The sequence below is a fragment of the Ptychodera flava genome, chromosome 20 (assembly GCF_041260155.1).
Source record: "Ptychodera flava strain L36383 chromosome 20, AS_Pfla_20210202, whole genome shotgun sequence".
NCBI classification, from domain to species: domain Eukaryota; kingdom Metazoa; phylum Hemichordata; class Enteropneusta; family Ptychoderidae; genus Ptychodera; species Ptychodera flava.
The window spans coordinates 21672115-21690273 of NC_091947.1; the positions used below are offsets into that span (position 1 = coordinate 21672115).

The 18159-nt window shown below is 38.4% G+C and overlaps 1 protein-coding gene across 1 annotated transcript in view; it reads left to right on the forward strand.

Annotated features, from left to right (window-relative positions):
* LOC139120309 (QRFP-like peptide receptor) overlaps positions 1-15255 on the forward strand; it is an 84546-nt gene extending 69291 nt beyond the window's left edge. The window contains exon 2 of the mRNA XM_070684640.1: positions 11324-15255. Coding sequence (XP_070540741.1) covers positions 11324-12243 — 920 coding nt within the window. The 3' untranslated portion in view covers positions 12244-15255. The remainder of the gene's footprint in view (positions 1-11323) is intronic.
* The last annotated feature ends 2904 nt before the right edge of the window (positions 15256-18159 follow it).

Here is an 18159-nt window from a genome sequence, read left to right on the forward strand (position 1 = left end):
AATATCGTTCGTTGACCGTTCGACGGAATACTCATTTCGCAAACTTGTGACGCAGTTGAAATTCAATACTGACCGCCAAATAATCTTAATGAGACGAGATCATTCTAGACATCCTCCAAATTATCCAACCATTCGCGGTAGAGTTCAGCTCGCTTAGAGTATCATAACATTCTTCGGCCTTCGTTTAGATCGACCCTAATCTCTCCCATCTAGGAAATAAATACACAAGCTACCTTGACAAAACTTCGTGCACCATCGATCCAGGACCAAACGCACTACAAACTGTCACGGTCTTGACGTCATCATCTCCTTACATGGTAATCGGCATACCGTATTTTTTAGCAAAGGAGACACAGAATACGTCGGAGTATTCAGTTTCAAAACGTATTACATTGTGTGATGTTGTCAAAAAAAGGTAATGTTACTGCAGTGGTATAAATTACAAAACACAAAAGTTCAAATCAGTTTATTTTGGACTGGCTTTACCCAACATTTCATATTGTTTCTTATGCCAGATTTGACCACGTGCTTACTGGCGACCCCTTTACATGCAAATTTTGTGTCAAATGGTGTGCTCTCCTGGAAAAACAAACGTACGATTTCTATATGAAGGAGGCGAAATTTGCCCTCAAAACTCGAAACCACCCCTTTATGGGGTGTACCTAGCTATTTTGAACGAGCTTCTCGAATCTGCAGCTCTATTTCGAAATGATGGTCTGGTTTTCTCAGCTCAAGGATAAGTGTTCTCCATCGCTGTGGGCATTACTATTCTCAACTGGGGGTACAGTTTCCAGTCGTAATGTTTTTCATTGTATCCGGGATATAAACCTTTCCTTTTCACAATTTTAGTTTGATTAAAACTAGTCCACATCTTGTCAGTGATTAAACATGTTTCAAGTTTAAATGTTAAATTCTGGTCTCGAGCCCTCTTGTTCGACCAAACTGAAATTACCCCTCCCACTTTGGCTCGTCCAGTGGGTGTAGCAAGGGTCGTGCCATCGCATAGGAAACGGAGGGTGCATTAATTGTTGCATTTCGATGCACATTTTGATTATATTCAGAAGATTTTGTGGCAAAAACTCAGATAGAGAAGCATTGATATTCACATCTCACTTATTCAAGACTGGCTGAGAGCAGCACTTCCATTCAGTTAACATCATTACGCCATTTATTATGCCAAGAAAGATGAAGCCAAGACATTTTGCCCTCCCTGGTCTCAGCCAGAAATGGTTATACCTTACAGAGTTTTTTCCCACGGAATGAAAACAAATGTACTTGGGCTGAGGCCCAAGTACAATAAATTATTCAACATCGTTTGAAGCGACTTAAGTGTAGTTTATACTTTGAGACCGTTCAAAAACTAGTACTTCTATATACATTTATTTATTTGTTTATTTATTTATTTATTTATTTAGTTGTTTATTTATTTATTTATTTATTTATTTATTTATTTATTTATTTATGCATATAATTGCATTAAAAGATTAACTTTTTACAGGCTTAAAGCCAATAAAAAATTCAAATAATTTTATGTCGCTAGCTTGCATTGGACGCTTGAAAAAAAATGTTTATTTACCCATTAGTAGATTCAATAAATAAGTTAATATCGTTAAAGCAAATACAGCCGAAAGAATACAATTTACGAAATTAAATATTTGGTATAAATTAGGTAAACCTACAACGATGAAACATTAATACCATTTGTCAATGAATCCTAAACTTTGATAGGATAATTGATTGACTGTTTTAATTTATAAGACCTGGGTAACTTTTGACTCTCTCGGCTTGATTTCAAAATAGCGAAACTATATAACATCAAAGAAAATTGACGATGATAGAGTGCTGTGTTTGCTATATCAGAGATAATGCTGCCGCCGCTTCTAAAGATGATGATAATTCATAAATTGATAGACTGAAAGACAAAAAGGTACATAAACGATATAGTGTGACAATAACCAGCCGAGAAAACAAACAATGGAACCCTCAATCTACTCCATTGGTGAAATTGGCGCCGTGGATTTTGAATCCGACCGGCCATATTTTAATTTCACGAGCGCGATTCAAGATGTATGGTGATAAGATTTGCATGTTGGGAATAGCTTCGTCGTAGATGTCAAATCCTTAGCGGAGGGCAGAATTAAGCTATCAAATCAGCTATCGATTGATGGATAAATGGATGAATGGATGATATCAGAGTCTCTATGTCTCTGTCTGTCTGTCTGTCTGTCTGTCTTTCTGCCCCCCTCTCTCTCCCTCTCTCTCCACTTCACTTGAAAAGGTATCAAGAACATCAATGATTCCAAAATCAGCGTTAATGCAAATGATATTACACGATATGTTATTTTAAGTTGACTTACAGACGCATAAAGTTACTCTCATGACAATTCATCCGCGAATAAGCTTCTCATTACAAAAGCAATAAACTGTCATCCGACAAGACAGCTGACGTTGAGTGGCCTTAATGTAGTACGCGCGTCGAAATTGCAAAACTTACACTTTTATTCAAATTTTCCTGATGAGGCTTTCAAGCATTTTCTTGATAAATCGAGAGTACACGTTATATAAGAGGCAATTTTTTCAAAGTTTGGTACTGGAAAAACAAATAACCTAACATTTACCAGTATTTGAATTACAAAATACCAGCATCACTGTTTTAACGCTACGGGTAAAGTATTGTTGTGGATTATCGAAAAACTATAAGCCGGTTAAAACTTTCCTTACTTCAAAACCCATAATACGAGCTCCTACAAGCATTTAAGCAGAAACTTATTGAAAAACATGGGGCGCGTTCTACTTTAACTGTAATTTGGACTGAAAGTGCACTCAGGGTAATGTCGATATCACGTAAATCAAATTGTTTCTTCGCTTGCCGTGAGGGAGAACGGGGAGCTATCTCGGCTTCATTTGTCAAGGGTTTGTTTGTTCTCATCTATGTGTAATATAGAGAGTTATTACATGATTGATTTGTTGATATAAGGGGTCCGAGAAGCATGTCTGTTTACTTTAGCAAACACCTGCATTTTCTCCATCTGCTCTCCGAAATTTCCAAATGTATTTAGCATGAGATTTAATTTCCCACGAAGATTTTTCACTAAACTGAAAACTGTTTCACTTCTCAGAAAAAATTGTATACTCTGTTCAGATGACTGCGTGTACCGCATCATTGTTCCAACTTATAATCTGTCAACTCCTTCACATATGATCGCCCTGTCAGACCTGTAAAGGTCGAATTTAAGTTTCAAGTCACAAACAAACTAACGAGCGAACGAACAAACAATCGAACCAAACCAAGAGTGAACGAATGAAAACAGATATCGACTCACGAAAAGCAAACCCTTATGTAAAGTAACCCATGTTTCTCATGTGATTTTCAGAACCATTACATAGATTTGTTAGGCACACTTTCGCGTGGCACTTAAGTGCAAATAAATGATTGGCGTGGTGAATACACGTGACTAATTCCCTATCTAAAGTTGAAGTTTTTTCAAGACAATTATATTTCTTCTCTTGACTATATTAGAGTACCATTCCCTATTTCTAAGTCTGGTTTCTCTTTTATAGCCTTCACCTTCACAATGCTGTAATCGGCTCAAGTAAGATCAGAAGAAAAGGAAACTATATAATCCGTAAACTAAAGAGAACTCGGTCACTGACAAGGAATCCTATATAAAAATCGCCAGATGGTAAAAATATGGCTGAATAAGCAATACTCGACTCTTTACCGCCAGCGCTGATGATCGTCTTCTTACACAGCTTCTAACAGAGCAAGCGCAACAATAGCGGACATTTTGTAGCATTGCTAATGAGTTTTAAAAGTCAACAGGAGAATAATATCCGAGCTTCTAAATATCACTGGTCGTATGGATAAACGAAGCTCGATCTGATCAAGGTTCTACGTGCTAGAATTTCCAGTCCAGAGAACCTCATGAAGCTCTCGTATTCCTTTAAGATAAAACTGACACTAGACAATCGATAACATTGCAAAGTCAATGTCACAGACGCTGCAGCAGAGCATATACATATCTTTTTTGTTACTTACGCATTTGCCACACATTTATCTCGACTCAATTATGGCATCTTTGATCGTCGCGATTGAGACTAGTCCATGAGGAATAGTAGAGCACTGATCATAGCAGTAGCACGTTGATTAAAATCGAAATACGAAGAAAGTAATATCTCGAACGACTCCGAGCAAATGTTAGATACGGGGAATAACGCGTCCCAGAAACATAGCAAAAACCCTCGCGAACGATTGGGCTTGCGAGTTCGAAGTAATCATTTCTTCTAACTTTTACCTTAAGTTCAGATCTGGTGTATTCGCTTGCTAATGATACGAATGAGTAAGACTTTCAAAATATTTAAAAATGATCATACTCGCGACACTGCCCTTGTTCTTAATGAATAGGGGTTTGGTGTATCAACTTGGTTCAAAAGAGGGTGGGTTCATCTCCAATCTTTATATCTTACTAATATACAGCTGTACAGCTTCCTGCTTGTATGGCTGCGTACGAGTGGACTTATAATGAGGATTGTGGAAAATTCATCGCACAAGAGAGACTTCATTCTTCATTGTATTGTAGCAGGTCTGTGCAATTATGACAGAACGACAAGACTCATGTAGTGTGAAAGACGTGCATTTAAAGGAGGATATTTCTTGACATGGCACACTTGTTGTTGTATTGTGTACTTATCTGTCTCACACCTCGCAAAGCCTTTGTTATCCGTTGCCTTTTAAATCGGTCGAAACCACTTGTTTTCTGTTTAATCTCACCAGGAATTTGCCTCTCCAAGGATAGGTGAACATGGATGAAATCGCCTCGTGGACTGACCTGGTTACATTCTAATTATGAAACTTAGCCTATCCTTTGACAGTACATCACTTTCAGAGAATAATCTTGCGATATTCGTTTTAAATTGCGACGTTTTAAGAGTTTTACATTAAATAAAAGTGTTCCGAGGTCTGTAGAGAGATACAAAGGAAGCCTTATTTTATACATTCATACTAATAAAAGTGAATATTTCAAACGTTACGTCACTTTCTACCTTGCACTGTAATAGCTTTCGCAACAATTGTATAGAAGTATTCAGGTATAGTAATGAGGCCATAACGCGTACCACCAAAAATTTCATCAATTTTCAATAAGCGAAACTACCTTAATATTTCTCCATTATGTGATTCACTACCAAACGAGACTGGCTCTGTTTCCTAGATTCATCAATTGTCTGCGTCATCTTGTGTTTATGGCTGGAGCACACAGTACTTGTTTTAATTTGGGAGGTGATAACCCCCCTCTCTCTTTATTTTACGTCGTTTACTTATGCATGAGAATAGAAAATTCTGGAAGCTTAGTGCGCATTTATTTGCACAGTTGTAAAACCAGGAGTGTCGGAAATGCTACCACATATTACAAGAAAAGAAAAATATCACTGACGGCACAATAGTAAGATATTTTGCCGAAAGTAGACAGATTATTTCATTTAGACATTTGAAATTATTTCAAGAATTATATTCACTTTCCTCTAAAAATTTTAAAAGAACTCTTATCGATTAAACGTTATTCCGTGATACACCGAGGCACACGCATTTCATGTCTGAAACAGCTGTAATTACTGTACCCTGAAGGTCTGATATCCACCACTATGTTGCCCCGTGGCAGTACAATCCTTGCGTTTACGTTTGACAGTGCTCATGCATAGAGCACTTCTGAAGGGGACTTGACATGTGTTATTTCGAAGCATCGAATTCCCATTTACAGATACGCAACTTCCGTGGGTCTTCTGCGATCCATTCTTTCCCTTGAGGCACTGCATATCAGTCTCTGCATGCTCAGTCGTGATATCTGGAAAAAACAATAGACAGCAGTATAACCAGGCCTAGAGTAGCTTAGCTGAAAGGATGTTGCTTGACAAAGGGAGATCTGTACCGCCCTAATCAGAATAATGCCGAACGATAGCTCAGTCTAAAACCTTTATGTTCTTCAAGGGCGTGCAAGCAAGACGTGCGATGATAATGTAAAGAGAGCTTCGCAGTCGTGATGTGGGCTGAAAGACTTGGTTCAGGTAACTTGTCGGCCCATTATTCACACAGTCTGTTAGACAGCAAACTCGTTCTTTCAAATTTAGTAGGTGAATAAAGTCGATTAAAATTTTCGCACGGCAAACGGGAGGTTTAAAGAAATTGTAGTCTGGATGGTGAAGTGAATAAGTTCTATGGTGTCTGAAATCAACTTGCGAATTAAACTTAAAGTAGAAAACAAAAACATCAGTTACACTTTATAATAACACGCGTTGCTCAAGATACAAGTGTCGATGGAGTGCGCCGTTTCGTAATAGCCAGAGCAGGTTTTCACGACAGATCTAACATGATATACGACTACGGTAACACATTCTTGATTAAAGTCATTAAAACCTTTACATGCTCTCGCATTCACCCTGTTTTGAACGGGGTTAACTTCGTTTTACGACACAATAATGCTTCCACGATGTCCTACTCCAGCATCCTCCGTGAGTTTTAAGAGTTCATCGCAGCAAATGTTGAGTAGTAAGCGATCAGGATATTGCGGTCGATTTTGTTCTCAATTTGACAACTCAAAAGAAGTCAAAGGTCGCGACGATGCAAATATAGGGCCTCTCCATGCCCAGATCAGAAGAAATATACAATGCATTGAATTATGATTTTTGGACGATTATTCTCGTAAGGCATGGTAAACTTAAAGAGGTACTTCTCTTGTGGGGAAAATTGCGTTAAACAGTAGGTATAGGTAGTTTTCATTGAGCTATCTGGTCAACAAGAATACTGTCTTTTACTTTCAATTTGCAAATTCTTTGTTGATGTACTTGATCACAAAGTCACAAACATTTTGTAACAGACCAAGCATGGATACACAGCGTGACTGTTTAATGCCTTAATGCCCATCGTGCGTTCTGGTCCACGTTTTCCGAATACCAAAAACCGAAAGTGAGCAATTAAACTGTTCATTGCCGACGGCTTTGGCAAATATACTCCACGACAGTCTCCGTTCAAACGCAGCAGGGCGTCTTTCTTGTGGAAACAAACTTGAGGCGTCCATTTCAAATGCACATCAATCAGTACATGTAGATTGAGCCGACTTTCGTAGATGGTTTCGATGACTTTTTACATGAACTGCTAGCTGCAGCATGAGATCGAGCTTCGGCAGTTGTTCCATTTCAGAAATATCCTTCACGACACACCATGTGTGCGAGTGTATTATAGTGTAGTCTCAACCTCAATGTATTCATGAGCGAGTACTTAATCGAAGGTAGATAGGTAGGTACTAGGTAGGTAGGTCGGTAGGTAGGGAAGGAGGGAGGGATTCATGAAATCAATGTATCTGCGTATTTTACTTCATTTTACAAGTAGGCCAAAATATTTTCGACAAATACGAATGGCTTTCCCAATCATTCCAAATCGTTTTTACAATGATGTGACGTCGAACCTCTCAAACTGAATGGATCTTAAGGTTTTTGAGAGTCAAGTAGGGAATATTGAAAGTCAAGTTCTAAAGCTACATGTAGAGATTGAAGATGGCCCTTCACTTACTTTTCTTAAGAAGCACTTCGAGGGGTATAAGTGACGTAAAAAAGACATGTAATAAATGCATTTCGCTATTCATAGATACCGCCATTTCTTGTGTTTCAAGTTTATACTGTGTAACATCGAAGTAATATGATTCAAGCCGTAGGATATATCTTCTTCTGGTTCTTTTGACATCGACGTGACTGCCGGTAATCATGACGATGAATACTCACTGCGATCAACAATTTAAGCAACGAATCGAAGTATCAGTAGCTTTCTCCTTACAGAGAACGACTCGATATGTTAGACACACGATGTAGGCACTGCTGTAGCAACTATCACATGAAAACACAAGGTGTCTTTAGATTCACAGGTCATTTTTAGATAAATACAGTACCTCTTCAATGTATGAACGACACATTATTTTATTACCTGGAGCGTTGTCGTATGTTAATAGATGGACAAAACATGATTTGGCTCATTTACAAGGTTTAAAGTCGCTTTGTGTTCTTGTAACGAGGAAATACGACTGATTATTGTCAATTATGAATTTAAATAACATGTTTTTATGACACTATGTATTTCAATATAATCTAATTGTTTCCTCTTTGCGTGAGCAACAGCTTGCTCCTTAGCATAAAACAAATCTGATAAGAACGGATTTTTTTAAATATTGATTTTTTATATAATTTGTCTGTGACAGGGTCTGCAATTTGTCTAGCACTCCAGGGCAGTGTGTTTCTGTATGTAAAGCAATGTACCTAACTTTTTAAATAGTACGAATATACGACTAGTTTTCAATCGGGTTCGAACGCACAACATACGGCATCAGTCGCCTAGCGGAGAGGCCACAGAGAGAACCGCTCGGCTAAATCTCCACTCCCAAAAAAGAGTGGTTCAATAGCCGGCTAAGTTGTTACATTTTTCTGACTGAGACCACTGCACACGTTGTAGAGTTCATGAAGCACTCAACGCACGCATGCTCACTATCACACATCGCACATACAAACTTTATCGAAGCGAAGAAACGAATTCATCGCTTTAACTGGGCGAACGATAACCTCGGGGTCAGTTCTATCCACCAGCAGAGTTACCAACCCATTGTAGAAAATACGACTAGTTTTCAATCGGGTTCGAACCCACAACATACGGCATCAGTCGCCTAACGCTGTATAAAAACGGGTGCTATTGAATGCTTGATCTCAAGTGGCAAACAGCATAAATTGTCTTATACTAACGTCAAATTTCGTATGCGGATCACTGACTAAAAATTTAATTACGATGACATACCGATCGTCCACGTTTATCTTGTTTTATATTTGGCTCATCAGAATAAACAAACAAATAGCAAACAAGCAAAAAAGAAACGCCATCACCATCAAATTTATTTTGCAAAATGTTCGATATTACTGTTGTCGTACACAAAGAAAGAACAAGAATTTTGCCATGACATATTTGATATTCGCTCAGTTATGATAGACCTTGTAAGTTGTAAATTACAGACAAATATTCGTAACTAAATTTGTTTTTTTGTGAATTCTTTTTTTTCTCATCATACGATATTTCCTTGAACTGGACACATGGTCGTTAACATTGGCAATTTCTGGACAAACTTTATAAAGCACACTGTGTTGTGAAGCGCTGCCGTACATTTGCTTAAATTGTACAACGAGATTGTCACCATGGGATTTTGTGGTAGACTGCGTAATCATAGAAATTAGGTTTTCTTCCCATAGGCTACTTGCGAAAGCACATAATCTGTTTCTACAGGAGATACTTCTTGAAAGTCTTGTTTTCTCAGTTGCGCTGTTAACATTTGAACTGTAGCAATTCCACGGAGAAATCGGTTGACCTCTTGTAACCTTTTCTAGCTGAAAGCTTTCATCAAAGTTCAGAGATCAGAAATAACTTATCGTCAACAGCTAGAGAATCATTAGGGGCGATAGCACTTCAAAGAATAGCATAAATTTTGTCCACTTTTTCAGCTCCATATAAACATTTCTTGGACTTCTTCTCTTTATTGTCAACCCATAAAAACACATTAAGTACACATAATGTCCATCACATGACGTTCACGAACTCACGATCTTTGCCGAAGGTTGCCGCTAGTCAGGGGTGAACCTTGCGTCCCTGACAAGAAATGCGATCTTTTACAGCTTTACTACCTGCCAGAAATTGAAAACAAAACAATTTGAAGACGACCTTTTTTCTTAACTCGCGGACGCCTGTACGGACGTCTGTTCATCACAATTATTGTTGTCCGTTGCTGTCATTGTCTGCGAGCATTGAGGGAGAAAGTCATAACCACAAAACAGGAAACCAAGTCGCTTGTTTATGCCTATTGATATGAAAGACAAATCGAGTATTGTGAAAGGCACGTACATTGTAGTGCTGCATTCTTTAGTGCACTCGTGATGGACAGCTTTTGGTGATTCTGTTCCCCTCATCATTACCACAAGCATTTATCACAACTTTCTGAAAACCACACCTTCAATTTTAACATAAATAAGTTTCGCTGACCCACGTATTAAGGTAGACCGCGCCTCGGGGACAGACATTTGGACTCTCAAATTTCTACATTTCTTTTCTGATGTATCACTTATGGGGGCTTATTTTAAGGTGTTTGGAGAAAGGAAAACTTTTACCGGCTTAGTTTTTCGAAAATCTAAAATTTTATTTTATCCCATAGAGTTAACACAAGGATAGCGGCCATTTTGAATGTCAAATATCGCTAAATGTTGAGTAATTTGTATCATTAGTTCCAAACTTTGCACGGTGGACCCCTGGTCTTTATTGTTGATTTGCTAAGAGAATGGTTGAAAGGAAAATTTGAGCAAAAGTGTAAGTCTTTCATTTCATGGCGCACACTACCTTAAGTCTAGAGAGTTAGATATTCCATCGAACTCTCTATCGCCGACTTGTTATGTTTCTCGAAATCTTCCATGTTCCGGTGCGTTACATACTAGGGCAAAGGAGTTAAGTTGAAGAAAAGGCATTGCCTTAATCGACCACGGAATTCAATAACTCTAAAAATTAAAACTGACTTTCGAACGACGACAGCTCCCAATTGATTTTAGAAAGAAACACTTAAGGCCTCATTGCTTACATTCTCGCAAGTCACACTTCTGTCCTCTCCATTAAGCTATACATTTGCATAGCCGTAAAAGAGGCCGGTGTTTTACGATGACGACTTTTGAGCGTTCTTCTCGTCTAGCTTGAAGGTCACAATGCCAGAACATGTCGCTGAACTCAAAACAGTTGAAAGGCGCTATTTACATATAAAGGCGTACACGAAAAAGCGTGGACGTGTCTCGGTGAATGGTGATTACAGTGACGATTACGAATTTGGTCAAAAACGACGACGGAAACGAATAATTCGAAAACTTCTGAAATTTACAATGATGAACAGGAGTAGTTCAGAAACAAATAAATGACCTAGCTATCTCGAGAAAAGTGCATCTCCAGAAATTTGACCCCGTAAAGGAAATTCCACAGCAGTGCATTTAATTTCCAACAATCGTTTGCCAGAGAAGATAACCCATGAATGACTTAAATTTCTGTTTAACGTTACAACACTGGTGACCCCGTATACCGTCTGAAACACTTGAAAGAATTTGAAAAATTTATCATTCATCGCTTCTCAGAAGGACATAAAGTAATTAGTTTTTGCCTTTACTTTTTGACCAAGTAATAAATACTGAGAAAGTCATATCTGCGTGCGGTCGAAACGGCATTTATTGAGGTTTTGTACACTTAACAGTCTTTATTTTTTATTTTAATTTCCAGGTAAACTTGTTCCGTTTTTGGAATACTCAACTGCCCAGGCATCTGTCCTCACCCTGGTCTTCATAAGTATGGAGAGATATGTGGCGATTTGCCACCCTTTAAAGGCGCAGTACACCATCACCCCGGGGAGAAGTATCAAAATCTGCGTGCTCATCTGGCTGATCGCCTGCGGTGCTAGCATTCCCTACTTGTTCATGGCGAAGCACAGCCCTTACGACATGGATATCAACGGCGAATTACTGTACGAATGCGGCACTTTCATCAACTCCACGCTCGCTGAGGTCTACATTGTGTCCTGCTTTTTCCTGTTCTTCGCTCTGCCTCTTGTCCTTCTCGGTGGTCTGTACTTAAAGGTCGCTTTGGCCCTAAACCGCAGCCAGGTGAGAGTCCAAGCCAATGGAATGTCCAACGGGCGGGCCAGCCGAAAAGTGGCGCGGTCACGGGACGAAAGCATACCGATGCAGACATATTGCTTGGTGAGGCAGGACACCGGGAGTAGCAACAGCAGCGTCGTGAGGACCCCAAGCAGCAGTCCTGTCCGTATAAAATGTGAGCGGAAGGCAAACAGTTTGCAAGCGCAACAGAGGACAAGAAAACGCGTCGTCTACATGCTTCTAGCAGTAGTTATCACTTTTTTCATCTGTTTGCTACCACAACGCATCGTCAGCCTATGGTTCAAGTATGGTACTGCTGAGCAGCAGATGAGCCTCGGCGTGGAGGGTGTCTACACACTTGTTATCGTTTGCCGGGTCCTGACCTACTTGAACTCTTCGATAAATCCGCTCATCTACAACATCATGTCGTCGAAATTCCGCAGTGCCTTTGTACGAGCACTTGGCTTCGAATCAAAACTGCGTAGAATAGGAACGATGTCGTCACGAAACGGCTCGGTCAGAGCGACGACAGCAACTGCTGTCTAAAGAAGATATCCTGAACAGTAACCGCGAATGCAGTGACCTCTGGACTTGAACTGTGAACAAAATTTTCAGAAAAGCCCATTAGAACTACTCAAACTTTGCTAGCATGTTTCATCGTGCTCTAGCGCTGTTCACATAGAACATGTAATTTAAGAGTGCTTTTGAATGCTTATATTTGAAGAAGTGTTTGTACAACCGGGTTGAACACTCAATACGAGTGCATTTATCAACTCAGGGAGTACTTGATTGCTTCCGATGAATTTCGCAAAACAGCAAGTAATCATCGACTATAGATACCTGTCTGGTTATTTATTCCTCTGGAAAGTAAAGGTAGAAATCCTACAAGTTTTCAGGATAAAATCACTAATATTATCATCGTGAATTTCGATATAACACATTAACTATCTGTTTGTTTCAGGCATGTGGACAGTGGACATTAAAGCTATCAGAGTGATTCAAATCTATAATTTGACATCTATCACTGATATGGACACCATGAAAAACGGTTTATCTTACGAATGTCTTACGTACCCTTTCATTCAAAACTTACTAAGCTCCTGTCTTGAGTTTTAGTACGTCCTGCAACAGTGTAATATTGAACTTATATAAACTGCTCGTTCCTCCCAGACCGTTCTTTTAAATGCAATGTTTATTACTAGTAAAATGTTTATCGTGCTTTCTCAAACGGGTCTTGAGGGTCAACCCTTAATCGAACTTTCGAATGATTAAATAATTCAAAAAGAAATAATGTGATGTATATATTGTATGAAACGGAAACTGTATTGTATTACTCAAAGAATCTAACTGTTTATGAGGAGGGCTTTATGGTTTTGACAGGGAGAGAAAGAAAAATCGTACCTTTAACAGATTTATATCTGTACACTTAATTGCTACTTATTCAACATATCCAGATACTTAGCACCAAACGTTCAAAATGTACCTCGTTGATTATTTCGGAAAAAGGGTCACTTCCGAGACAGCCAAACTTTGTTAGTACTAGAATCTTTACATTCAATTTAGCTTACTATGTAGGCTTCGATGTTACGCTCGTTCCAAAGTCGGTGATGTTGAAACAAGAATAAACGTACTATATAAGTCGTTTGCAGGAGCTTCTAATTAGGCTATTTATTTTCATTACGTATACTTCGTGTAAAAATATTTTAATGTAAAACTTTCAGGGTGGCTAATGTAGCGGCTTATACTGCGCAGTATACTTTGCGCAACAGAACCGCTTCAACAAAATCCCAGTACATCGGAAACCTTTTTTAAATGGCTTCGATTTGTGACTTTGAACCAAGTTCTTTTCGCTCCCAACCTCCCTTCGAATTCTCTTCAAGTTGATGACAATACATAATATCCATGGGACAGTTCTAGCTCTATGGTTTAGTATAGTCTATGAAAAACTTACGGGTTTATGCAGGGGTTTCCTTTTAAAAGAAAAGATCACACAATCGCACAATTATTACCAAGCAGAGACTAGACATACGATACAGTTAAGTGACTCCAATAGAGTAAAATGACGCCACTAGAATCGCTCAAAAAGTAAGTATCTGATTATAGTAACATTTGATCTTCCTCGAATTATAGGAACGAAAATCACACGGCATTCGCCATAAAGAAATAGGCTCTCCACCCTCTTATTGAAATTACATTCCATGAAGAATACAAAGTGAAATTGTGAGGAAGGATGGCTGCTTTCTTTCTAGTGGATGTCTAGAGTTTATTCGCACTTGTCAAAGTATCCAGGTATTTCCCTGCAAGATGATCATGATGTTATCGCTTAATCAATCATAGAGTGTCCTTCGACATATTTTGATGGACGGTATCATCGTATTACTGATGTTTTAAATGCTATTCCAGCTTGTGTAAGACCGCAGTGTTCAAAAGAAACAAAGGATCTTTACCATTGATGTTCAGAGATGTGAAACGTGAAGCCGTACCGTTGCGTTTTGTATTGTGTCAAGAAGATAAAATTTAAAACTATGAACACTGAAAGATATAGACATTGATGCATAGTGAAGGTTCAACTTACTCTAACCCTACTATTATTATAATATTATCCTGAGGTTTTCGGACCCCGTTTTGCAGAAATATATGTAATAATTTCCCTTGTTGGACTACAAGTATGTCAACCTGTTAATGTAATGATAAGTAACATTCTTTGGAGTAACTAGCGGGTCTGATTTGGGCCCTCTGAAAGTTAATACCGGAATTTATCATTTCTATATTTAAAATGACTCATAGGTTTAATTACTGTCATTAAATTATGTAACTTTGATTACGTTTTCTTTTGTTTTGTTCTGTAAAACAAGTCAATGTTATTGTCTTCTTCGAGAATATTGAAATACATACTTTATTAGCTTTGCACACGCAACTCACTATATACTATGTACACCAAATGTTGTACTATAAGCTAACGAGTGAACTATAGTTCTGACAAACTTACATTAAACTGCACCTGTCAGACAAATTAATGCAGATCTAATTGCCAAGCTGAAAAATAAGAATCTCAAGATTATTCTGAGAGAAAAGTAGATAATGTATTTTACGAACAGAATAAAAATAATGAAAAGCACGTTCAAAGGTACACCAACAGACCTTAAATGGCAGGCTCCAATAATTCAAGAATTGTAATTTTACCAAGGCAACTGGGAAGTGACTGTAGTTTAATAGTGGACGATTTGGATTCTTCTTGCCAACAAATATTGTTTTCCTTTGTAAGTTATATTGTCTACGTATATACTATCTGTTTTTTTTTTTCTTTCCGCCTCACCAAACAAGGAAGTGCATTAATAGAATTCAGGAGAAATTTTAACGTGTTTCAAGTCTTTGCCGTATCTTAAGCTGAATTTTTCGACTGTGATCGTCTGAAGCCCTGTACTTGAGCGTTGTCACAACACCGAGAATCATTTTATGCCATCGTTTTAATGTTACAATGTCACCTCCTGTATGCATATATGGTAACAGTTTTGTAAATTCAAACTGTCGTTAAATAAAATACTGTGCCTTGCATTGAAACATACTGTATCCTTTTCTGGAATGTTTTCATGAGTCTCGACTGACACGATGTAGTCCCATATAGAGGTTAAGTTGAACCTTAAAGCTCTGATTTGTTAAAACTTCCTGATTTTTTTCAACTCTACCAATCTTCTGCTTGGAGCGTCTGCTTAAAATTGTGTCAGAGATAGCTCAACAACAAAATTTATTTACTTAAATATTAAGAAAGCCTCCCTGAACTTACCATGCATAGCGGAGTCCTCACGGAATGCATGACCTAAATGCATGTGGCGAGTATTACAATTTTTCGAAAAAGTCACGTCATAGTGACATTTGGATCCGTTGTAAGGGCGGCTAGCACTTTCTTAAATTGATGTGGAGTCGTGTGTTTCGTGGGGCGATAATTTAACTTCGTGTTTTCTTTAAACACGACAACGTTCACGCTGGTACATGCAAGAAATCGTTTTTGGATACGTTCCAATACGCTAGAAACGCATCTCATTTCCGATGACCATAAGGCAACTATACTAGCTAGGATAGAATCCATAGAAAACTGTTTTTACGCCGATACCCGGCAAACAAGCCCAGGCAATGACCTATTAGGAAAAGCGAACTTGTTTTGAAACCATAGTTCGTTGAACATGTATCATCCATCCCTCCGCGCAAGAGAAGTGGGCCATCGGCTCCTACATATACCCTGTTTGGTGTTTACCGTGTTATTCTAGCGTAGTAAGAAATGTTTTCATTACAGCATTGAATTACACCAACTTTCACATGCTACACCGGGTTGGCATTCTGCAAATTCAACACCAGTAGAAATTACTTTTTTCACACGGATGTAGTTCGGTCTATTGAAAGCTTTGAATTTGAAATGCAGTTGGATTTTCAATCAGATTTGAACTCACAACGTACGACAGCAAGTCACCTAGCGAAGACATCACAGTCAAAACCGCTCAGCCAAATCCCCACCCTTGAAAAGAGTGCTTCAATACCGAGCTCAGTTGTTACAATTTTTCCGACTGCGACCCCTCAACACGCTGTAGAGTTCATGAAGCACTCTCACTCATGTATACTTGCTATAATACTTGGGACACAAACTTTGTCAGGGTAATGAATACATCGCTTTAACTGGGCGAAAGACAGCCTAGGAGACAATTCTGTACACCGGCAGAGGTATCAACCATGGATAGAAAATACAGTAGATTTTTTATCAGATTCGACTTTTACAACGAAGGGCACAGGTCGATTAGGCATTATTTGTGATGATTTTTCCTATTGTTATCATAAAAAATGATTATAAATATTAATAAATTATTAATATGAATGTTCCAGAATATTAATTTTTTTTTACAAACAATGACGTCTACTTTGTGTAAATACCGTCTGGAAACCCCATTGTTATGATTATTAATAAATTACGATTATGATTAATAAAATCATATTTTACACATTGTTATATGATTATGTGAACACCCTCTGGAAACCCTTATATAGTTTCACAATCTATGCCAAAATATACAAGCGACACCATTGCCCAGGTTCAGTCTACAGCGAGAGTTAATACACAGTGGAAAAAGTAATAACTCTCGCCGTAGACTGAACCTGGCAAATTCTTTTTACCCCATAAGCTTCAAAATGAACGCCACAAGTGGAAGGTCAAAAGAACATTATAAACGTCTTAGAGTCTGAATATCTGTCTCCGAGTCGAATTCTGCCTTTTACGAAATTTTGAAACGTTTCTGTAAAGCTAAGGTTTGACAGCCTTTTGTGCAAACAGAAAACCTAACTTCTTCATAGAGTCAACATAGAAAATGACAGATATTCGGAATTTCACATCCCAAGACTTATATATTTGGTAATCTGCCTCTCTAGGTCTTAGACTAAAAGCCTGCGCAGCGAGCTCTAGTTATCATCCTTGTTCTTATGAAGGAGACTTAAAGTTTCCCTGCTCGGAGCAGAGCTTGATAAACTTTAATTCTTCAGTTTTCGAAGCGTGTATTCTGCTACGTTTTGCATTCACTGTGATATGTTCTGATGGTTCGAACGAATCAAATAGACAAAGACACCGCTAGCGTTTGTATTGAAGAGCAATTATCAGCATTTGAGGCAAGTATTGTGCCATGATTTCATATAAATACACAGAGCAAGGAATACCGTACGGAACTAATTTATGGGTTTCACAAAGGTGTTTACGAATTTCCATTTTACAGCTTATTACTTTTTGTAGTCTGGCTCCTAGCCGTAAGCGATATCCCGATTAATCATTTAAACCCACTGCAAATACATATAATATTCTCAAATATCTCTCAAAAAACTGCAGATCAAGGGCCTTCAGTCCGCAAGTTCGACTCAGTGGGTCTCGCCGCACCGTTCAGTCAAACCCAAAGCCGCCGATCCATCACTTTCCTGGTCTCTACTGTAATTACGTACTTAAAATCCCGTTATTGACAGTGGCGGTTGGAAAGATAGACATTGACCCAAAGACCTCGTCTCATATTAAGGAGAATATCTGCTTCCTCTTCGTAATTCTGAGAGTTACCAGACGCAGATGTCACTCTTAAAGTAGCCTGCGTCTGGTTAATCTGCTTCAAGAAAAATCTTCGCACAGGGCAAGGGTAGGTAGAATCCTTAAATAATTGAGATACAGGTAGAGACCGCCAAACTATGTCGTCTGAGGTCGATAAGAAATTTTGGGAAAAATAATATGGTTTAGTGTATTCCGTGTGAAGTGTTCTGTGTTTTTAGAAAATGATTCAAATGTATGGTTACAGACAGTCTGTTTTCTAGCAATGGCCGGGCAGAGATAGTGGGGAAAATCGATTTCAGTCATCGCTCCTTTTGTTTCTCTCTATGTTTGTAAGTGAGTAAGTAACAAAGCAAGCAAACAAGCAAGTAGGTATTACTATGTTAGTAAGTAAGTAA